Source organism: Botrytis cinerea, chromosome 1 (assembly GCF_000143535.2).
Source record: "Botrytis cinerea B05.10 chromosome 1, complete sequence".
NCBI lineage: Eukaryota > Fungi > Ascomycota > Leotiomycetes > Helotiales > Sclerotiniaceae > Botrytis > Botrytis cinerea.
The window spans coordinates 3,069,563-3,090,303 of record NC_037310.1 but is presented as its reverse complement, the minus strand read 5'-3'; the positions used below and the strand labels follow the sequence as shown (position 1 = coordinate 3,090,303).

The 20,741-nt window shown below is 43.9% G+C and overlaps 6 protein-coding genes across 9 annotated transcripts; 2 read left to right on the top strand and 4 right to left on the bottom strand.

The window, feature by feature from the left end:
- Nucleotides 1–40: 40 nt before the first annotated feature.
- Nucleotides 41–3,101, bottom strand: BCIN_01g08890 (hypothetical protein). Of its 3 annotated transcripts, none has more exons than XM_024690787.1 (2): nt 2,495–3,101; nt 41–2,420 (listed from the first exon to the last, which is right to left on the bottom strand). In XM_024690787.1, exons 1-2 carry the CDS (start codon nt 2,505–2,507, stop codon nt 532–534), a joined length of 1,902 nt encoding a protein of 633 aa, XP_024546556.1. In that variant the 5' UTR covers nt 2,508–3,101; the 3' UTR covers nt 41–531. The 3 variants fall into 3 exon arrangements, with proteins under 3 accessions (XP_024546556.1, XP_024546555.1, XP_024546557.1); XM_024690786.1 differs by having other exon boundaries at nt 41–2,430; nt 2,683–3,101; XM_024690788.1 differs by having other exon boundaries at nt 2,683–3,101.
- Nucleotides 3,102–3,244: 143 nt separating this feature from the next.
- On the bottom strand, nt 3,245–4,868 carry BCIN_01g08880 (hypothetical protein). Its single transcript, XM_024690785.1, has 3 exons — nt 4,839–4,868; nt 3,531–4,777; nt 3,245–3,473 (listed from the first exon to the last, which is right to left on the bottom strand). The coding sequence occupies exons 2-3, from the start codon at nt 4,570–4,572 to the stop codon at nt 3,457–3,459; spliced, it is 1,059 nt and encodes a 352-aa protein (XP_024546554.1). The 5' UTR covers nt 4,573–4,777; nt 4,839–4,868; the 3' UTR covers nt 3,245–3,456.
- Nucleotides 4,869–5,341: 473 nt separating this feature from the next.
- BCIN_01g08870 (hypothetical protein) lies at nt 5,342–7,247 on the top strand. Its single transcript, XM_001560873.2, has 3 exons — nt 5,342–5,591; nt 5,688–5,837; nt 5,907–7,247. Exons 1-3 carry the CDS (start codon nt 5,563–5,565, stop codon nt 6,775–6,777), a joined length of 1,050 nt encoding a protein of 349 aa, XP_001560923.1. The 5' UTR covers nt 5,342–5,562; the 3' UTR covers nt 6,778–7,247.
- A 336-nt stretch (nt 7,248–7,583) lies between these two features.
- Nucleotides 7,584–9,512, bottom strand: Bcdao6. Its single transcript, XM_001560874.2, has 2 exons — nt 8,657–9,512; nt 7,584–8,579 (listed from the first exon to the last, which is right to left on the bottom strand). Exons 1-2 carry the CDS (start codon nt 9,296–9,298, stop codon nt 7,677–7,679), a joined length of 1,545 nt encoding a protein of 514 aa, XP_001560924.1. The 5' UTR covers nt 9,299–9,512; the 3' UTR covers nt 7,584–7,676.
- A 1,444-nt stretch (nt 9,513–10,956) lies between these two features.
- Nucleotides 10,957–12,972, top strand: Bcmri1. The gene is made up of 4 exons (XM_001560875.2): nt 10,957–11,377; nt 11,438–11,503; nt 11,567–11,969; nt 12,034–12,972. Exons 1-4 carry the CDS (start codon nt 11,236–11,238, stop codon nt 12,743–12,745), a joined length of 1,323 nt encoding a protein of 440 aa, XP_001560925.1. The 5' UTR covers nt 10,957–11,235; the 3' UTR covers nt 12,746–12,972.
- Nucleotides 12,973–15,412: 2,440 nt separating this feature from the next.
- On the bottom strand, nt 15,413–19,607 carry BCIN_01g08840 (hypothetical protein). 2 transcript variants are annotated; one of them, XM_024690783.1, is made up of 2 exons: nt 16,379–19,607; nt 15,413–16,291 (listed from the first exon to the last, which is right to left on the bottom strand). In XM_024690783.1, exons 1-2 carry the CDS (start codon nt 17,736–17,738, stop codon nt 16,023–16,025), a joined length of 1,629 nt encoding a protein of 542 aa, XP_024546553.1. In that variant the 5' UTR covers nt 17,739–19,607; the 3' UTR covers nt 15,413–16,022. The 2 variants fall into 2 exon arrangements, with proteins under 2 accessions (XP_024546553.1, XP_024546552.1); XM_024690784.1 differs by having other exon boundaries at nt 15,413–16,288.
- Between the last annotated feature and the right edge of the window lie 1,134 nt (nt 19,608–20,741).

The following is a 20,741-nucleotide window of genomic DNA, read 5'->3' as shown; positions in this document are numbered from 1 at the left end:
TCGTAGGGAAGATTCACGCACCAATTCATTACTGGGATAATGGTTTAAAGTCTCTAATATTTTCACTACTATTATTGCTGCTGCTCTTTTCTCTCTCCACTGAGAAAACCAGAAGCAATTAGCTATAGCTATTTTTAAACAATGTCTTCAAACTTGTCTTCCCGCCTCATCTTATCGTATTGTGGTGAATAATTTCGTAGCCCATCTTGATGTTCTCATGAAAATCATATTGTGTTTTCTCATCTCTTGTCGTTTGACTCGTATCTCATCTTATCGTATCATATTGCATCGCTCATTACCATCGTATCTCATCGAATCATCATCTGTCTGCGAGCTCCTGCTATGTTTATTTGTGATTATGAAGGCCAATGACGTGCCTCAAATCAATACTCCGGCATTCCCTTTTACCTCCACCAAAGCTAAAATATATCAAGCATGTTGGTATTCCAACATGTGAATCTTTTCTTCCAATACATCCAAGTTTTGATCATCGATAAAAGAGTGAGTATTTGGTGATCTTCCCCTCCACTTCTACCACCTTTCCCTGAGGCTAAAAGCGCTTCGCTTTCCCATTCCAGTTCCTCTTCCATTCGTGCCGACTTTGTTCCCATTAACACCATCACTAATAACCTTTCCCATCCTCCCAAAAAAGCCCTTATCATCTGCATCATTTCTAGGCATTAGAGCTTTGTTCTTCATTACTGTAGCATACTGAATTTGCCATTCCCTAAGACTCTTCTTAGCGGGACTTGTGCAGCACAATGATGCGAGAAATACCATGACATTTTGAGCTCGTTTATCAAAATCTTCCAGAAAGTTTGCTGGGGTTGAAAAAGTGAGAACAGTCTTACACGATTTGACTGGCGTCTTCTTGTGGGATATCTCTAAGAATAGAGCCGGCGAATTAGACTTCAACGGAGAATTTGGTTCTCGGACTATTTTACCAGTGCGTCTATAGTGAGAGGATGCCTTTTCACGTTTGACATCGCTATCTCGTGGAACAGGAAGGGGATTGGTGACACAAACATGAAAATTTTCACTTTGATATCGGTCAGATACGGCTTGAAATCGACCGCACCAGTAAGCAAAAGGCTGGGCAGTATGGACCTGGAGGGTGTTTGTTGTAAATTCCGGAATCGGCGAGTATTTTGTTGTCGAGATAGTCGGGCCCGCAGAATGAGTGGGGTTTGACGTTAAGCGATTACTATGAAGCCATTGAATAGAAGACGAGTTCTTGAGAGTAGAAAAAACACCAAACGTCTTTGATTTGGGAAGAGAGGTTGATTCCTGTTTTGGCTCTGGTGTCAACTCTGATATTTTGAAAGCAGTTTGGCATGATCCCGCAGGAGATGTTTTATTGGTATAAATGTGTGGCAACCCCCAAACTGGTGAAGTATGCCGTCTTCGTGCCCGACTTTCTTCTCCCTTTTCTATAGCTCTTCTCACTGGAGAATGAAGATGTCGACGACTAGTGGATGTGAAGTTCGATCCTGGTGTAGGGCTTGGAATCCTTGAGAAGTCAGGATCTGGTACCCTCTGATTTTGGGAATGTGGTTGGCTCATATCCGTACTAGATGCGGAAGCGGTTAAAACAGAGCTAGCGACGGTAGGATTGCTATATAGTGGATGCGGGTAGTAATTATTGGTATGTGCGGATTCACGACGACCATGCAATACTCTTTCATGGAGTTCACTTTTGGGAGCGAACGGAACTGGCGGAGCGTTTTCATTGGAGTTTGACAACTTGCTGATATTTGGAGATGAAACTGAGTATGGTAAATTGCCAAATTGGCTCCGCCTTGAGAAAGATGGGGCCGATATCTTTGGAGAAGAAGATTGCGAGGTATCTAGAGTTTCTATGTCTGGAGCTGTCAATTCAGGCAGGAAGTTACGCCTTTGGTGAAGTTTGCCAATTTTATTATTGGTTTGAAGCAAGGATGAGGTCAATGCCGGTGAACTTGAGGGGATATTACGTGCCGTTGAAGCTGCGGGTTTCGTGTATTGAGAATTCGAAGGTGGACCTTTGAACGAGCCATCTGGTGAAGGGGCATCATTTGCATCGTTGATTCTGGTACGTGGGGACGACTTTAAATTCCCAGATTGTTTTCCTAGACGAATGCGTGAAGAAGATATCGGAACTGGTGAATGGTTGACACGCCTACGCAGGGACGATACCGGGCAAGGCAGATTGCTAACTTTCTGGGGAGAAGAAGCTTTGCCACGAGAGATTGGGGAATCATGAGCAGTTCTCTTGACAAGAATTGGGAGAGTCTCAACTAGCCATTGCGTGTTTGGTCCCCGCTCATACCTGTAAGTAGGCCGTTTTGATGAGTTGAAATGACTTTCATTCTCTGATAAAAGACTTGATGGGAGAGCGGCAATGCGACGATGATAGTTGGCCATATCTGTTAATTTGCACCCTATAAAAGACTCAAACAATTAGCATGCAGAATTCCATAAGGTGCGTAAAGCGATAAGAAAGTCATTCAACAACCTCGAAATTGCATGGAATCTGGAAGTGTTTGCTGACAATGAAGCCATACAAATACAAATATAGATAAACTTGATAGATTTTTAAGGCTGGTTTCGTATATAGTCCAACTCCTGCTTTGTGGGTATCTACCTGTTTATAAAATATATATATATATATATATAAAGGTAGTAATGAGATGTCAAACTTACCAAGAAATTCTATTTATCTCCAGATTCAAGATGTCAAAGCCACTTCGTAGACCGGTTGATTGAGTGGCAAGTCGCAAGCCGTACTCTAGATTCTGGTGTTGTCCTGGTCGACGAAACAACAATTGAAGGTTGACGCAGAAGGAATGGAAAGAATTGTTCAAGCCCAGAAGATTGTAAACGGCTCTTGAGAATCTTGCCAGGCAAGTAAGATGGGGTTTTCGTAAGAATTATCATATCCTCATCATTGCCTAATGCGGCAAGGACGTGATAGATAGGCAAAAGCCCGATTTCAAAAAGTCGATAACATTCGTTGAATGATGAACATCCCCTTCATGTTAGGAGAGAATAAAAGAAAGTCTATCGTCTGAAAGACTGATTGGAATAAGACGAGATGGGAAGGGAAGGGAAGGGAAGGAACCACTGGTTATTGGTGAAGTTGATTGAAGGCTTTTATTTAATAGGAAAAGAATGTGGAAGGCGCGTTCTTAGACTGTGGCTGCCATATATGACATCGATAGTGAATTTACAAATATATACCTACCCATTCACTTCACTCACCGCATAAATTAGATTGATTATCAAAGTTACGGATCATGACTCGCATCTGGAGCTTTGAGATATGTGAATGAAGCTTGCAGGATAATCTAATAAGGAACATTGACAATAGTCCTCAGACGCATGCAAATTTTGACGGCGTTACCAATTCTACTACTAGGTAATCATGCCCCTGGCACTTAATCAGGGTCCATCGTTTAGTTTAACTGTTTAATTATACTATTGTACTTGGTGATCTGTTATCCTATTAGCAAACTATAGCACTGCGTGCGGGTATACTTCATTTCCCTTACTTTCCCCATTCCATCCCTCGATATTGAACTCAAACCTCATATCACCTTGACCTCTCTCTATGGGATTGCCTGCTCCATCAAACAATGAACGCTCTATAAATGTGACTCGCCCTTGCCAGTCTACGAGAATGATGGTTTGCCTTTGGGTACCGTAAACACCAGATATAACATTATTGCTATCGGGCGTTGGCCTTTGCTCCTCCTTCACTTTGGCTGCGGGTTCTTCGCTGGATGACGATACCTTCGTGACAGCAGCTGCAATTTCGTCCGCCTTTGGAACTTCCGAAGGCGGGACTGCATGGCCGATTGTAGGTATGAAAATTGACTTGCGAAGCTGATAGATATACTCCTCAAAATCCTGGGCTTCATCTTTCTTCGGGAGCGTATCAATATCCAGAACAGCAAACAACTTCTTGATTAGCTCCTCTTCTCCAGAGCCATTCCGTACCACTTCTTCTACAACCCCCAAGACCTTTTCCTTGCCAGACTTAACCTTGGGCCAAGTTACTGGATCATCGTAGGAAGTATTACTTAAGCCGTAAACCTCTCCTCTGCTGGCAGCTACCCATGGCACTTCATCCGGGGTTCCACTTCGATTTGAAATGATTGCTAGGGGTTCCATTTGATCGTCAGAGGATCTCTCTTTTCGCAACTTTCCGCATACCAAAGAAAACCCGCCGACGCCTTTCACTCCATCCCCATCCAGTAGCCTGTGTACAAATTGTTTGGTACTCTCGTCGTTTTCTGCCGTCAACCAAGCCGTGACCATACCGCCGCGGCTCCTCGTTCCTTGCACAGGATGATCTTTGTCGTGGGTATCGGTCTCGCGATAATTTGTAAGAACTGCAAAGTTACCAGTTTTCGTAATGCCTAGCCATGTTCCTTGCTCGGCACGTTGAAGGTCTCGACTTGAGAGTATTTCTTGGTGATGGGAAGACCACCAGTGTGGCTTGCTGGTCGGTCGAAGAATGAATTCATCGCGATTGTCAAGAATGATGAGTGCGTAGGATGGATGTGCCGTAGTTGCTAAGACTATACACATGGTGGCGGTTATAATAGGTGTGGATTGTAGACAGGATAGGTAGGTATGTGGGTTGAGCGAAGTTGAAGAATGTCAAATGTGGCAGCTGCCAAAGTTGTCCGTGGGTGGAAGAAAGAAATGCAACCTACCAGAAGGTACGGCCCCTTATACGAATTCTCGAAGATTTCTGTTGGGATGAAGAAAGCAAGAGACTCAGCCCATATTCCTACGGGAGAAAGTATCAGCCCATCAGCGCTCATCAATTCACATTCTGGAGTGGTCTATACACAATCATCCACATGCTTTTCTGGGCGCATGGAACGGGCAGGTTTGCTACCCCATGATGTTCCCTGCACCAGGGAATGCTTTAGTCATCCGTGGGGTCATAGCACCAGGTGGACGGTGCGATGTCGATGCAACCCGTCCCGTCACTGCGAGACAGCTCGATGCTCTGCGTATGGCGGAACGGGGCAATGGAGTGGTGGAGGGATGGAGCGAACGCATAAGGCTGTGTGTGGGAGGTGTTCGTATGCGCAACCTTATCTGGGTCGCCCTCTGTGCTTGACGTGAGTGCAATCCATCGTGAGCAGGTAGATACGAGACGTTATCGGGAATGTCTCAAAGTCTCAAACTCAAACAGCTGATCGATGTATGCTCCCGTATCGATAAGAAAAACAATACGAAAAGGAAAAGGTCAAAGAAATCCTTGAAGTTAGGCTAAGAGGCTAGCTCGGCTTGCATAGATAGACCTAGGTAGGTGTAGGTACTTGGCTTCGTAACCTTATTGTATGATCGTCGTCACCACCACCACCACCACCACCACCATCATCACCGTCATCATCAATATATCTCCATCGCCATCCCTTTTCCTCACTCTATCAACCTACACTCTCATCGTCTGCACTCCACTCTTTGCCCTGTTTTATCGTCGAAATCAATATATCGTGTATTGCCTAGCACACCTCGGTAACTCTCTCGACCGTACCAGTCTAGTTGGTTCCCAGACCGATCATGTTCGATACATTCGCAAGGCTCTTATCGTAAGTGATACCCCGCCTTTATAGATTCGCAAAATCCCCAGAATATCCAGGTAAAGCAGCAATTTTCTAATAACCATATGCTAACAAAGTCTTCAGTTCCATTCCGACATTTCTTTTCCCAGTTTTTGCATCCTACAAGGCTCTCAAGACCTCGGATCCGGCATTATTGACGCCATGGCTTATGTACTGGGTGGTACTTGCGATCGCTTTGTTCGCTGAATCTTGGGTTGGCTTTATACTAGTTTGGTTTGCAGACATCTCTCTCTCGAAATCCTACGCAAAAAAAAAACCCCTCTAACAATCACTTTCAATTAGGATACCTTTCTATGCGTGGTTTCGGCTCGGTTTCCTTCTCTACCTTATCCTCCCTCAAACCCAAGGCGCAAGAGTCCTCTACCAAACACATGTTCACCCATGGCTTCACAACAACGAGCTCGCTATCGATGATTTCATAGCTTCTTCTCATGAACGTGCGAAAGCTGCTGGCATGACATATCTCAAACAAGCTATAGAATTGATTAGGCAGCAGGTCTTTGGTCTCCCACCCAAAGAGCCCACACCACCATCAACCCCTTCAGCCTATTCATATACACAAAACCTCATGGCACGCTTCAATCTCCCATCTGCTAGATCCTCGTTCCCATTACATTCTGTCGGAGGTGCTGCTAGCAGTGCGACAGACTTTTATTCGCTCCTTGCCTCAGCAGTTTCCGCTGCTACTTCCTCCAACACTGCTACCGGTGGATCAGATGCTCGAGATCTTTCGAACAGTGGAATGTTGATACCTCCTCATGTATCTGGTATTGAACGTATAACTTTCATTCAAGCACAGCGCGAACGCCTTTCCATCCTTCTTTCGGCTTTGGACAAGGAAGCGCAAACATTACAGAATGAAAAACGTGTCCCCAGAAACATTTCCAGTATGTCATTTGATGGAACAAGCAGCGAAGATGATAACCTCGATCGACCCAAGAGCTCCATGAGCGGAATGACCTCAAGAAAGAGTGAGCCTGATTTTGAAAAAATCGATGCAGATAGTGGGACGGAAGAAGTCGGCAAAGCAAGAAAAATGATGGAGAGGACGTCATCCAGTGGTAATTGGATGCCATGGGGTTGGGGTGCAAAACCAGGAGACTCAACTGACAAGTCCGAGGATAAAGGGAAGAGTTCGGGTATTGATGCATAGCCAGTTCAGTGACTCGGTATCCGGTGTTTTTAAACATAAATTTGAAGGACTGTTTCAACGGGTTTGAAGCATTGAGATAAACGCATATTCTATGGAATGGGTTGGGACAACGGGAGAATAGGAGCAGTCGGTATTGTCTTTCCAGATTGGCGCTGATATGAATAAAGGGTTATGGTACAAATCGGAAACTGCCAGCATTTTGATACTTCTATAAATCCAGGTTGATGAGAGTTATTCCTCGCAACAAACAAATCTTTATGGTCAATGAGGCTTATCTTGAGGCTTTTGCCCCTAGAGAACATCTTTCTGGGTCCTTCTGCAATTATTTGTTTGAGTGAGCCACTGTTCAAGATGGAATATACGTATGAAACCTATGTTCTTCACTCATAGCTAACCATAAACACATTTGCGTAAAAAAACGGATTGGCGAATATAGAATTCTAACCAAATGACGAAGTGAATTTACTACACTCCTCTTGCTTTCTTCTCGTGAAGCTGCCCGAAAGATACGTCGTTCGTTCTTCCTATATTATTTGTTTAGTATTGAATCCCGAAGGCGGACTAGGAAGTATTTTTAATTGCATTTCTACTTTTGTGTTGTGTTGTGCTGTCAAAAAGGAACAGGCTCGCCTCTCTAACTTTCCAGAAATCACCTTGACTTGCTGCTACCAGGGTGAGAAATGCTCTAAAAAAGGTTGGGATAGGTGGAGCGGCCGGCAAAGCCATAACCAGTACGGCTATTCATTATGAGATCTTCGGTTCCTGTTTCAGGAGGGAAAATGCCAAGCATTCGATAGTGACAAAATTGATAAAAAGGTCATTATGGAAACGATAGATATCACATTGTGGAATAGCTATGCAGAGACGTAGCTCATACATCATACATCATGTACCACCGCTCACAAAACAGCGCGTTCCAACTCCGCCTGCGCATCCCTTGCTAATCTCGAAGTCGCCAATCGCTTCTCCGAAATCACCATGGCATCTGGAAACCACTCCGGAACCGTCGCAACTCCACTTGCACGCGCATCATACGACTGTATCATTTCCGCCAGCGCCTTCCCCGATAACCACGCGTGAACCATTCCCTCGCCGGAAAAGGCCGCCGCCGCCCACTCGGCTCCTTGCCCGGTCGTTGTGGTCCTCTCTGTTAGAGACGCGGGTAATTTGCCTACCCATGGTAAACCATCTGTGCTGAATCCCATATTGCCTGTCCACATTGCCGTCACGGCTGGTTCTTTCACGGTGCCCCAGTTCTCTGGTGCGAAAACCGCGCCGAGAACGCCGCGGAGATGGATGTTCGCATACATGTTTAATTCTGCATCTTTACTGATGCCCGTCTCGTGGATTCCGCCTCCCTGAGTCTGAGCATATCCACCGCCCATCATCATTTCACCGCTGGAGGCCGAGGTGACGGGAAGTTGGGTCAGATAGTCGAATCCGCGATCGTAGTTGAAGATCCAGGAGTGGTCGCTTTGGGGCTTGAATCTATCTCCGGGGGGTTGTGCGGACATTTGCCCGACGATGGGGAATATGCAGCCTTTGATGCCGGGGACGAGATGCCCGATGTGAGCATTGGTGCAGTGGATCACGTGTTTGGTTTTGATGGTTCCTCTTGGGGTCATGACTTCGTAGTAGTCATTGCTTCCGCGGATCTCTGAAACGCTAGTGTTTGTTTCGAGGAGGAAGTCTGATGCGAACTGTTTTCGTAAATGCGCTAGAATTCCAGTGACAAATTTGTAGGGCCACATGGCGCCTGCAATGCCGGTCACTGCACCAGCAGCATTTGGGATTCCAAAGTCCTTCATGAAATTTAGCAAAAATATTTCATAAATCGAATATTGCAAGGTTGAGAAGGGGAACATTTGGAGTAGTATACCTTTGCTAATTCATTGGTTTCGATAAAACCCCATCCCTTGGAGTCATCCGGCATCTCGGCCATAAAAAGCTCTATATCTTTCCGAACATCTTCCCAAGCTTCTTGGTGAAAATACACACTTAGAAAACGTACTTTGCGCACTTGTGTCTCTTCAGTCAATCCCAAATCTTCCGCACTTTTGATTAGCGCTTCAAGATGGGACATGCGCAGTTTATGAATTTTAGTGGCTTCCTCTTTACCCAAACGTTCTTTGAGCACGGTATACTCCTCACCGGTTTCTAAAATGTGCCCGCCATTCCTTCCCGTGGCACCACTACAGCTGTCTCGAGCTTCTAGCATGATCACTTTTGGATGCGGCGAAGATTGAACTTCTAATGGACTGGCCGTTGCGAGACCCTCCAACAAAGCTTGTGCGACAGAGGCACCAGTAATTCCAGAACCGATAATGACATAATCTGCAAATTCTGATAGGTGCTCTGACTGTACACTAGCAACATCGGGATGCGGTTCTTTCATCCAAAATGACTTTGTTGAATGAACTGCATCTGGAATTCCAGGATCTGCGAATACTCGGTCAAGAGCTTCTTGTCTTACTGTCAGTGGTATGTGTGAACTACCAAGTTGAGGGACGATGAATGACATGATTTTGTAAGGCTGATTTGTAGAATTTGAATTGGAGAAGCCTTGGAAGAATGAAACGTTAAGCAGTCTTGAATGCCTAAGCCGCCGTGGCGTTTGCTGCGAGATTCGTAGTTGTAACAAATATGCTGAACAAATCTGCAGATAAGACAAAATTGCTATGTTGGCGTTATACTTTATGAACGTTTTCTAATTCAAGAACGTTTCAATATTCAACAAGTAAGTGTGGGCAGCTTCAGCTGTACGAATGTGATATACCTGCGACCCCACTATTGAATACTATACCGATTCGGAAGGTGTATGCGATAGATCGATTCATCCACTGATAACCATCTAGGCTTCTCAAACGTAAAATCATTGCAATCTATTCTATGGATAAAAATTGAATGATAATTTTGCATCAATATGTGGTAAAACCTCTCTTTCTGGTGGGATCGAACACTCCAATATGTTATTGCCATACTACGCTCCTGAAAGGTTGCAGAAGGGTAATCTTAATCGCACATTATAAATAAGCCCATCAGAAGGGTTTATTATGGTAGGTTAACAGCATTCCATGTGCAAGTCTGTCCAATACGTGATTGTAGAATCTGCGAGTTCCGTACCACAACAAAAGCGATATTCAAGGGAGCTTGCGTCTGCGGTAGTTGAGTCCCCTCATCGTCGATACAGATCAAGGCACATACAAAGAAATAGTCCGAAATCCATGAGAGGTACTCTACCATAGCTTGACATACAAAGACATTGAACATGACTTTAATTTAGCTAAGAGTATGTAATAGTGAGCATCTCGCCGGTTCTCACCTCAACTCCGGATGGATTGCTATTTCCATTGGAGCTCATGCTTTCAAGCGAAACAATAGTAATCCACCGTGAGCCTCTTAATATGGGAGTCTCATAGCCAGAATATTTGGCATGCAAATCGTCTCCAACCATGAGCCGGCACGAAATGGCCCTTTGAGTCTGAGCCACAAGGACTACCGTGCAGGAAACTTTTCCCGTAATTAGCAGAAGAGTCAGCACGACTTCTGGTCTATCCGCAAATTCAAATGGGCTGAAATGGCCATATAACAGGCACGCCGAAAGGTTGGCAGGCGTTTACCTTGACCCCTTGCTCGAGAGTAGGTCTGATTATAACACATACATCAAGAACCCGAGACTAAGAAAATGTGTGCGAGGAAAGAGGAGTCCAATATGCAAACGAGAAATGCATCTTGTTCTCTCCCATATTGACACGAAGCTACTTGGCGCCATGTTATGATCCATCTCCCCCCCTACTCTCCCTCCAACATATCCAAGTTTATTTATAGTATGGAGATGATTTTTGCCTCACCTCAAGTCCTGAAATATCACCAATTGAATGAATTCAGACGATCAGCGAGTCCTAGAATTCGAGGAATACTCATGTTGAATCTGTATAAATGATATACAAAATCATTATGGCGAGAGGACAATGATAACGTGACTATAAAATTGGAAAGAGAAAATGTGTCTATTAACAAGCGGTATTAATTAACCTTCATCGTTGAATGTTTCGTAAGATTTTAGACATTTGCTGATCTTTCACCGCCTTATTCTGGCATGGCGGGGGCGGGGTCTTTCCGTAAAATTTTATTATCAAAACAAAACCTTGTTGGTGCTTTATTAACCATTTACCCACCGTTTATCATCACCCTCTCGCCCTTGCCTTGAGTGTACACCTGCAATTCAATAGTTCGACTGCATTAGATTGCGTACTAAAATTAGTTTCTTTTCTATATATTTATATATAGAAACTGTTGAACTGCATATAAACAAACAATTCGTTCATCCTATTTTCACTTCGCTCTGTCCGATTCTGATTCTGATTCTGATTCTGATTCCATTCCCTTTCTCTTTTCCATTGCGCAACCACATCTCTCATCCTCATCGAAATCCAGCAAGCTCCAGACAGTTCAAAGATGGCTGGATTAGAGGCCATCAAATATGGCAGAGGAAGACTAGAAGTTTTAGATCAGTTGAGACTTCCGCATGAGTTTGTCTATGATAATGTCTCTACTTGCGAAGAGGCGTTTGACTCCATCAAGTCGATGCGCGTGAGAGGTATCTACTGCTCTGTTGTTGGTCAACATGATGAGCTTTGATGGCTAAGTGTTTTATCAGGAGCCCCAGCAATCGCGATTGTGGCAGCTCTTGCGCTGGCCGTAGAGCTTCATCACAAGAAAGATGGTTGGTACTTCATATAGACTAATTTAATTGCATGTGATAGCTGGCTAACATGGATTATCTCAGATTCTAAGACGAAACAAGAAACTGTCCAATACATCAACAAACGTCTCGATTATCTCTTGGGTAGTAGACCAACCGCCGTCGACCTCTCAAATGCTATTAAACTTCTCAAGCGGGTATCCCAAGCTGCGGCAGAAACCACAGGTACAAATGACGACAATGCTGCTTGTGCCAATGTTCGAAATGGATATATCGTTGCAGCGGAGAAGATCTTGGAAGATGATCTCACTACAAACTTGGCAATTGGCAGATATGGAGCGGAATATTTGAGACGACAACAGATGCCAATTGGAGAGGAAAACAATGACGATCCATCCAAATTCTTCACAACCAGTCCACCATGCACACAAGGGGCAATGGACAAGACTTATAGAAAGCTGAGTGTTCTCACGCATTGCAATACTGGGTATGTCTATTACTTGTACCTTTTTAGTTGTCGAATAAGGCAAAATAACTTACAATCTTTTCAGCTCTCTAGCTACTTCAGGTCATGGCACCGCCTTGGGTATAATTCGCAGCCTGCACAAAATGAACTATCTAGACCACGCCTATTGCACTGAAACTCGTCCTTATAACCAAGGTTCCAGACTTACTGCCTTCGAGCTTGTGTACGAAAAGATTCCCTCCACACTCATCACAGATTCTATGGCTGGTGCTCTATTCGCCCGAATGAAAGATATCAAAAACATTTCTGCTGTCATTGTAGGCGCAGATCGTGTAGCCCGTAATGGTGACACCGCTAATAAAATCGGAACCTATTCTCTCGCCGTTCTTGCAAAAGCTCATAACATCAAATTTATAGTTGCCGCACCTACGACAAGCATAGATCTCGAGACAGCTTCAGGAGAAGATATAAAGATTGAAGATCGCGCCCCTACAGAGCTTACTCAGATAAGTGGAGCTGTAGTAGGAAAAGATGGACATGTAGATGTCAATTCGACGGCTAGAGTGGCCATTGCCCACCAGGGAATTAATGTTTGGAATCCAAGTTTTGACGTTACGCCAAGTATGTATATTGATGCTGTCATTACGGAGAAGGGAGAAGTGGTTAGAAGTTCACAGGGCACATTTGATTTCAAGGCAATCATGCCAGAGAGGTGGGCACAGCAGGTTGAGGGGAAAGAACCAAATGGAAAGGCACAGGTTGATGATGGAACACTTTTTCAAATGGAAAACATTTGAAAAGTTTGAATTAGAACATGTCTCTTTGAGACACCACAGTATGACTTCAGTTCTGTTGTTTTAGTTTTTTCAACGTATATTATCATATCACTTTCTCCGAGTCATTTGGAACTTCGCTTAAAACACTATTCATTCTCGCCTAAATTATTACTCCTAAAAGACCTGATTCATAACTCATCTTATTGCTAGACACAAATGAACTGGGTACATGTTAATGCCCCATTGCAAACACTTTAAGCAAGAGTAATAAGTTCAACTTGTCGAGATTATTACAGGATGTTTGTATACAATCTCTAGTGATTCTTACAATTCTAACATGTCTTTTACATCATATTCAGACGATTGATCGGTTATCTATTGATCGTATTTTATATTTCATTCTCTTATACCTGAAAATTGCAACTCACATTTTATTCTATCTTTGTCATCCCCGTACTTACCACTCGGTGCCATAGCATTACTGTTTCTTAATCGTAGAGAATCGTATTTGTTTTACCAGTTTTCTACTCCGTGCAGGAACTATCTGATTGTGATTATTCATATATATACTCTTCTAGTATTGATGTTGTGTAGATGATGATCTTCTTTGTTTTGTGGAAAGGATTCGATGTTCTGGATGTGTGGTTCTTTTTTTTTTCTTCTCTTTTTTTTTCTTTTTTTGATTTTGTGGGCTTGATGTGTTGGTAGGTAGGGTGAGGATGATAATGATGATGATGGGGAATGTTTGACTGTGTTGTTGAGAGGTTGTGTGTTTGTTTATTGGTGTGTAGTATGTACATACATATATATATATATGTGTGTGTGTGTGTATAAGAATACATGAGAATGTATAATTATGAAGAATATTACATAGATGAACATTCGAATCAAAGAGTATAAATAATCTACGTGACTTACTTCGATATAACCTACATTCCGAGCTTATGTGAACGTGTATTTCTCTATAATCGTTTCGGATTATATCTAGCACCTCGCTTGATACAAAGAAGAAGTAGAGATCGATTCAGCTGGAGCTTGGAGTATACTACTCCTACTCCTACTGCCGCCAATACTACTACACTTCCGCGTGAGTATCTCCAATCCAACCATCCTTCCTCGCTGGCATTCCAAGACAGAGAAGGAAAGTAAAATTCGATGTATTTCAAGACTTCAAAATTAAAAGACGAGAGTTCATCTAGGAGTGTTATTACATATATCCTTAGATTTTCTAAAAATTTAATCATAATATTGTTGATTAATACCACTCTCGGAGTAAATTTCTCATCATGATTTTCCTGTTTTACGCTGTATATAAACGTATGTAAATGATCTTGATTGAGTTACAAGTCTATTGTATCTAGTACCGTTAACCCTCGCAGCAATTTTCAATTCTTGCACGAGTTACTTCTTTTCGTATCGCTAGCTATTGAGACCAATAAATACAATAGCGATATTTAGGACCTTCATCATAGATGCCGAGCCCTCTATACATCTTTCCTCCCCCCCCCCCCCCCCCCCCCTTCTTTTTTTTCGTATCGATAGATAATCCAGAAGCTATAACTAATTCTTGTTCTCCGTCTATTACGAATACAGGCACCAGCAACGGACAAATAATCAGAATAAGAAAGCTAGACAGAGAACAGCACATTCTGATGAGAAAGATGTCTTTCTCTCTTACATGATGATGACGTATCGCTTGGTTCAAAACTAGTCTTGATTAGTTACTCAGTACTAAGTCAGGTAGGTGATGGGTGTGTGTAATGAGAGATTATTTAGATGTATGGTGTTCGTTACACTTATCTACCTACCCACCCACCTACCCACCTACCTACCTACCTACACAGCGATCTCGAGTCTCGAATCTTAAGTCTCTACAGTAGAATAGAAGTATTCGAGTGAGCGAGCGAGTGCTCTTTTTTGTAAATCTTTATTAATCTTCGTAATAGTCGTATATATATATGAAAGAAAACACTTCGCCGAAACCCCTGAGATCTCTCGGAACTGTCCACACCATACTACACTACAACGCACCACACGATACCCCATCATAATCATCCCATCCCATAAGACTCTCCACCCATCTCTCCATCTATCCATCCATCCATCCATCCAAACAGCAAGAGCGACAAGCCAAACCTCAAGTCTCAAATCTCAAGTCTCAAGCCCCACCTCATCCCACACCCCAATCCTCATTTCCTATTCCCACCCCCACCTCTCCCCCTCCAAAAAATAATCAAAAAAATACTCGCAATCGTCACGTTCGCTTACCCCCTTCCCGCTCCCCTCCCAATTCCTCTTCCCCTCTTCTTTTTTGTTCAAAATTAATACACACCACACACAGCCACACAACCACACAAACATCTTCCATCCTCCATCCTCCATTCTCCATTCTCCATTCTCCATTCTCCATTCTCCATTCTCCATTCTCCATTCTCCATTCTCCATTCTCCGAACCCGCACCCCCAGATACATCTATCTCTTCTACAAGTTTGAGATTCAAGTATGAGATTTGATAACCGACAGACAGACAGACAGATAGACAGATAGATAGAAACAGATCTCTTTCACCATCTCATCTTGAATATATATAATAAATATCGATCGACCTTCAAATTTCTATCTACTAAAAGATAATTCATTCATCTCAAATTTTCACATTCATTTTTTTGTATACTCTCTCAATAAGCTTGAATAAAATATAACATTGAATATCATAAGGGTATTGAATTCCAAAAAAAATCCGGTATAATAAAACAACATGCATGGTATTGTAGAAGATCCTCCGCATCTAATGTAATAATCATTAAGAAACGGCTTCGCTTCTGGTCCTCCTCTTTAGCTTGACCCTAGAGTTTCCTCTTCACTCCATCGGCCCAATGCCCTATGTACATCGATCGGCACCTAGATATAGAACATTTTCGCTTACAACCAAAAAGTCAAAATATATATCCCAAATCTGTCAATCATCTCCTCGTTACCAAATACCCCGAAAAGTTCTTTTTTAAGAACTCATCCGTATTCAACCATCAATCCATTTTACCTTTAAAATCATGTTTGAAATCATACAATACAGTCTCAAGTCTAGTAACAAGGACAGGTATGCCATACAGTTCCTTTGATGAAACGCAATCATGCGTATCCTCCATGTCCCAACGACTCCAGGCTCCATTCAAAACCCAGATCCCGTACGCCAAAAAAGACCCCCGAGAAAAATTTCATGCAAACATATCGATTCTCAATCTTCCATATCTATCAAAAGCTTCAAGCTATTTGAGATATTTTGAAAATCTACCAACGATCAAAGTTGTCTCTCACGGCTGTTACGATTCACTATTTCTCCCGCTCTCAATAAAGCGTTGATAGGATCAAGGTCGAGTTCTTCCCCGGCTATACCGTAATTGTTGATTGGCTGAGGATGCGGATTATCAATTGACCGTTTTTCGGTTCTCGCTACGTCGGATCGGCTGATGGTACTACTACCCAAGGGGCTCGATATGCTTTGGGGAATTTCACTAAATCTTCGCATAGGTGGCATTGTGGTGGGGAAATCCTGCGGTTGATTGACTACTGATTTTAATTAGCCACTAGTAACTTCCAAAAAAAATAAAAAAAATCGATGAAGCAAGACAAAAAAACAAATAGATTGCCACAAACCTTTCGGAGATTGCTGAGTACCAAGAAGCGAATTCTGAGGTGATAGGGATGGAGGCGCTGATAAGAATGACAAATGTCCTTCGTAGTTTCCGGATCTTGAAGGATATAGTGGCGGAATCGGAAGAGCCCGATTGAAATCTGGCTCCAAAGGTGTCCGAGGTCCACCGTATATAGAGGAATTACTGTTGGTAGAACTATTAGATTGTACCGTTGATTCCGAAGTTAGCGATGGCGGCGCAGGATTTAGATTACTTTGAATATTGCGGCGATGCTGTTTTGAGTCGTTCATAATCGAATGAGGATCTTGCAGAGTGGTAGTGATAGGACTTGATTGACTGAAGCGCCTTTCGCCAGTGACTGCGAGTGTTGTTTGTTTTCCATTGACACCTTCATCGCGATGATCTTCTCGCCAATGGTGCGCTCCTGACCCCAGCATAGATTCACGATAACCAGGAAGAACTGTTGGCATCTCAATTGGTGACCCCGGACCCATCCTTCCCTGTAGCCCTGTCACTTTTGGATTATTTGGCACGGCCGACGAGTTGGTGACTGGCGTCATAGCAGCGGAGGAGGGTGAGGTTGATGGACGCCATGGAGACATCGAAGATGCTGAGGAATCTACACGCATACGGCCCATGGAAGAATCCACACCAGTTTGACTACCGCCACTACTTGCTGTTCCGCTGCTTGCTGTACTCGCATGGGCTTCGAGTTTGGGTCTTTTCGAAACATCCATCTCCGTTGCTAATTGTTGGTTTTGCTTTTGCTTAAAGTCGGCGAGGTACTGCGAATAATCCTTGAAACTTTGCGTCTTCTTGTATTCGGCCAATTCATTGTTGTAACGCTCTTTTGCTGTGTATGCCTGGTGCTCATATGGTTCCTTCTCGCTTGGCGATAAATTCTGCCAATTTTCGCCGACCAACTTGGCGATCTCAGTGAACGACAAGGCACGTCCTTTCAAATCCTCGCGCATTTTGTTTGAAAATATGACATATGCCGAAGGAGGCCGCTCTGGTGCACTCTCGTCTGGTTTGGGATGTCTTCTGTACTTTCTCTTTGCTCCATGTGGCCCGCTACTCCCCTCCTTAGCATCTCTCGCACCCGCTTTCGGTTCATCTCCATGATTATCGGGCGTTGTGCTAGTCGGAGATGCAAGAGCTCTATCTGATGACAGACCCCTTGAATTAGCGATCTTCCTCTGCAGTCTCCGACGATGGCCGAGTTTCACGCCGAGAGCATCGAAGTCAGATTCCGTGATGTCGAGTATTGTATCCCATGTGTCAAACCCCTGTTCGACGAAGTTGAGGAGGTAATGAGAGATGCCCAACTCCGCAAAGATTTCCGACAACTCGGTCGTCATACAGCAGGCTGCCTCTGGATCTTTGTGTCCAGAAATGTTAGTGGGAGTTTTTTCCAATGTCCTACGATAAGATGCCCTTTTCACCTGTGACGAAGAATTCTATTTGTTTCAAATTGCGGACTTTCGTGTGAATTTCTATTTAGCTCCGGGGCTGTGATTTATATTGAATCTCTCGGAAGGTTGCTGAGATGTAATCTCTCTTTGTAATGCCAATATCCGGTTCCTTCATAAAGCGATTGAGGGTAGAGAAAGTTGTCGGAGGAGTCAGGTTCAGATGCAATGGTGACCATGAAGGTTTGTCCACTCTCCCGTCTTTGTCATATAGTTTCCGTGGATTGAAGGCTGACTGTTGAGATACGAAGACAAATGCGAATGTGACTCGAAGTGTCGAGGTCTAGGAAGATGGGATTTTGATGGGATACTTGGTTGAGTGACAGAGCTTTCTGAAAGCGGGATCAGATGAAAAGATTGATCTCGATCAAGATACTTGGACTGCTGCTCTTTCTGCAATGCGTTACTTCACATCCGTAATAGCCAGAAATTCATGCGGGGCCTAAAACATAGTATTCTCATAAATATTCCTAGGTGCCATGCGAGATCGACGGTGGTGTGTGGATGTGACTGGTGGAGGGGCAACCTTAGGGCAGGCAAATGTTTGAGAAGTATGGAAGTATACCTGCTTCGGAGAATTGGAGAATGGCAGGGTGGTTGGACGGTGGAGGAGTACCTCAGCAGTGGGTCGTGAATGTTGGTGTGAACGTAGGAAAGAATTTATTTCCACGGTGGAGTAATGGGAAGACGAGAGCTTGCGGCGGAGAGAAATCGATGTTGGTGTAATTCTAGGACGGTATAAAAAGGTGGACAGGATGGATGGGTAAAAAGAAGAGCAGGATAGATGCGATCGAGGCGACAGATGCGATTCATTCGATTCAATCGATTCATGCGTGGATGGGCGAGCGCTAATTGAAAAACAGAAGAGACTTTGAATGGGTAGTCGGGTATTGGAAATTGAGTATCGAAGATGTACGCATGTGTGGTAGGTATTGGGATGGACTGGACTGGAGTGTGTGGTATGGCTCGATGATATAAAATATCAAGTAGCGGCGAATGATGGTATCTTGCGAGAGAAGTATGAATAAATGAATAAATGGCGAGTGGTGGAAAGAGAGGGGGGAAGGGGGGAGGGGGGATAATGAATCAAGAATTACCCAAGAAGGTATATAAAATGTATAAAAAAGAGGTTCAAGGAAGGAGAAGTTTGAGAAGGGTACTATAAACAAACAAAATTACTAAATCGATGAAAGGAATAAAATCAAATAAAATCAAATAAAATAGGCGTCTTCGTTGCTTATGCCTGAATGGGGTTTTGGGTGGTGTTTTTCCTGTTCTTTTTTTTTTCTTTCTTTCTTTCTTTCTTTCTTTTCTTCTCTTTCCGCCGCGCTCCCTTCTTTCTGGGAGAGATCTCGAGATCTGGGTATAAATGTCTATATGATGTGATGATGCGTGGACGAAAGTTACGTCGAATGGGTGGGTTGTGCTGGAGAGAGACTAAGAAGCGTGTACTGCGACTTCGTACGAGAGGACCGGGAGAAGACGCAAGACCAAGAGCAAGAGCAGAGCCAGAACCACAGCCAGAGCCAGAGCCAGAACCGCAGCCAGAACCCGAACCAGCACCAGAGCCAAAGCCAAAACCAGCACCAGCACCAGCACCAATACCAAATAGATTGAGGACCAATATAATAGGCGCTTATTTTACAAGACTGGGTACCGGGGAGAGGCAAGTACGAGAGTCCAGCGCTGTGTCAGAGAGGGAAAGGATGTGAGGCGAGTGAGGCATGAGGTGAAAATGAAGAAGAAAGAGAATTTTGCAGCAAACTGTACCGTGGACGGTTGTCATCGAGATTCGCACGGCTGACTCATCGCCCTTTGACGATGCAGGGACGGGGAATGGGGAGGATTAGCATTTCTTTTGGAAGCACAGTTCACCGATGCCACATTTGTTTTCTCGATTCGCATTCCGAGATGCATCAAGCGCTAATGGCAATGGGATCCCGTTGGAAAAAAACATCCCTACCTTTTCGATCTTTTCTTTTCGTTTCTTTTTCTTTTCGTTCTTTCTTTTCCGCCCCGACGCTTTCGCGAATTCTCGTCCTTTCCTAATGGGGGAACAAAATGCTCGACTGGGCAAGTGAACGCTCCTCCAGACAGGTGGGCAGACAGGTAGACCGGGAGGCAGGACTGTGGACACAAGAAGTGCGCGAGTACTTATTAAGTGTGAGAGAACGATCCGCTACATATTATCAACACAGGACGGACGTGAGGAAGTCGATGCATAGATCATCAGTATTGCAGATACCAGAAGGCATTTTGGCGGCGATAAAGTGCTTGGTCATTATTATAGGTAACTATATAAACTATTAGTGCAGGACGTGTATGGTCGCTTGGTGCGTAGTTACGTAGTTACGTCGACATGTCGACACGGAGGGAGATATAAACGTAGGGCCATCCGCCGTCTCCTTGCAGCACTGGACAGAGTACAGGCAGAGGACAGAGGACAGAGTACACACCCTCTACCGGAATCACCCACCCATTGGCCCATTCTACAATACACAAACCCCGACCAGGTAGGTCGATATATAGACACATGGATCCAGAGGTAGATACATCGATACGTGCCATCACCTGCATGCACCTCTTACCACCCATCGTAATTTATCAGATACGACTAGGCAGCTCGTAGACATTTGAAGATCGGACTATCTCCGAAGCTTCATTCCATATTGGAGAGTCGATACCTGGGCGTGGGATACGACGCACCTATCTACCTATCTAGCATCGACCTCCTCCCCTCAGCTACCTATGCCCCGAGAGAGGTTGCGCTCCCCAGTCAGGTTATTATTGGCACTCAAGAACTTACCGTGCCATACCACACCTACTTAAACTTCTGCCCAATGTGGTAAGAGAAGGACAGTGGAAGAAGAATGGCAGGCATCTAGAATCCAG

Bases quoted from the DNA above. Each gene is read 5' to 3' on its own strand.
- Bcmri1 (XM_001560875.2), top strand. From the start codon at position 11,236: ATGGCTGGATTAGAGGCCATCAAATATGGCAGAGGAAGACTAGAAGTT. The intron at 11,378-11,437 runs GTATCTACTGCT...GTGTTTTATCAG, and splicing joins CAAGTCGATGCGCGTGAGAG to GAGCCCCAGCAATCGCGATT. The intron at 11,504-11,566 runs GTTGGTACTTCA...GGATTATCTCAG, and splicing joins GCTTCATCACAAGAAAGATG to ATTCTAAGACGAAACAAGAA.
- Bcdao6 (XM_001560874.2), bottom strand. From the start codon at position 9,298: ATGTCATTCATCGTCCCTCAACTTGGTAGTTCACACATACCACTGACA. The intron at 8,580-8,656 runs GTATACTACTCC...AATTTCATGAAG, and splicing joins AAACCAATGAATTAGCAAAG to GACTTTGGAATCCCAAATGC.
- BCIN_01g08870 (XM_001560873.2), top strand. From the start codon at position 5,563: ATGTTCGATACATTCGCAAGGCTCTTATC. The intron at 5,592-5,687 runs GTAAGTGATACC...CAAAGTCTTCAG, and splicing joins ACATTCGCAAGGCTCTTATC to TTCCATTCCGACATTTCTTT. The intron at 5,838-5,906 runs GTTTGCAGACAT...ACTTTCAATTAG, and splicing joins GTTGGCTTTATACTAGTTTG to GATACCTTTCTATGCGTGGT.
- BCIN_01g08880 (XM_024690785.1), bottom strand. From the start codon at position 4,572: ATGTGTATAGTCTTAGCAACTACGGCACATCCATCCTACGCACTCATC.
- BCIN_01g08840 (XM_024690783.1), bottom strand. From the start codon at position 17,738: ATGACGACCGAGTTGTCGGAAATCTTTGCGGAGTTGGGCATCTCTCAT. The intron at 16,292-16,378 runs GTTTGTGGCAAT...AATTAAAATCAG, and splicing joins TACTCAGCAATCTCCGAAAG to TAGTCAATCAACCGCAGGAT.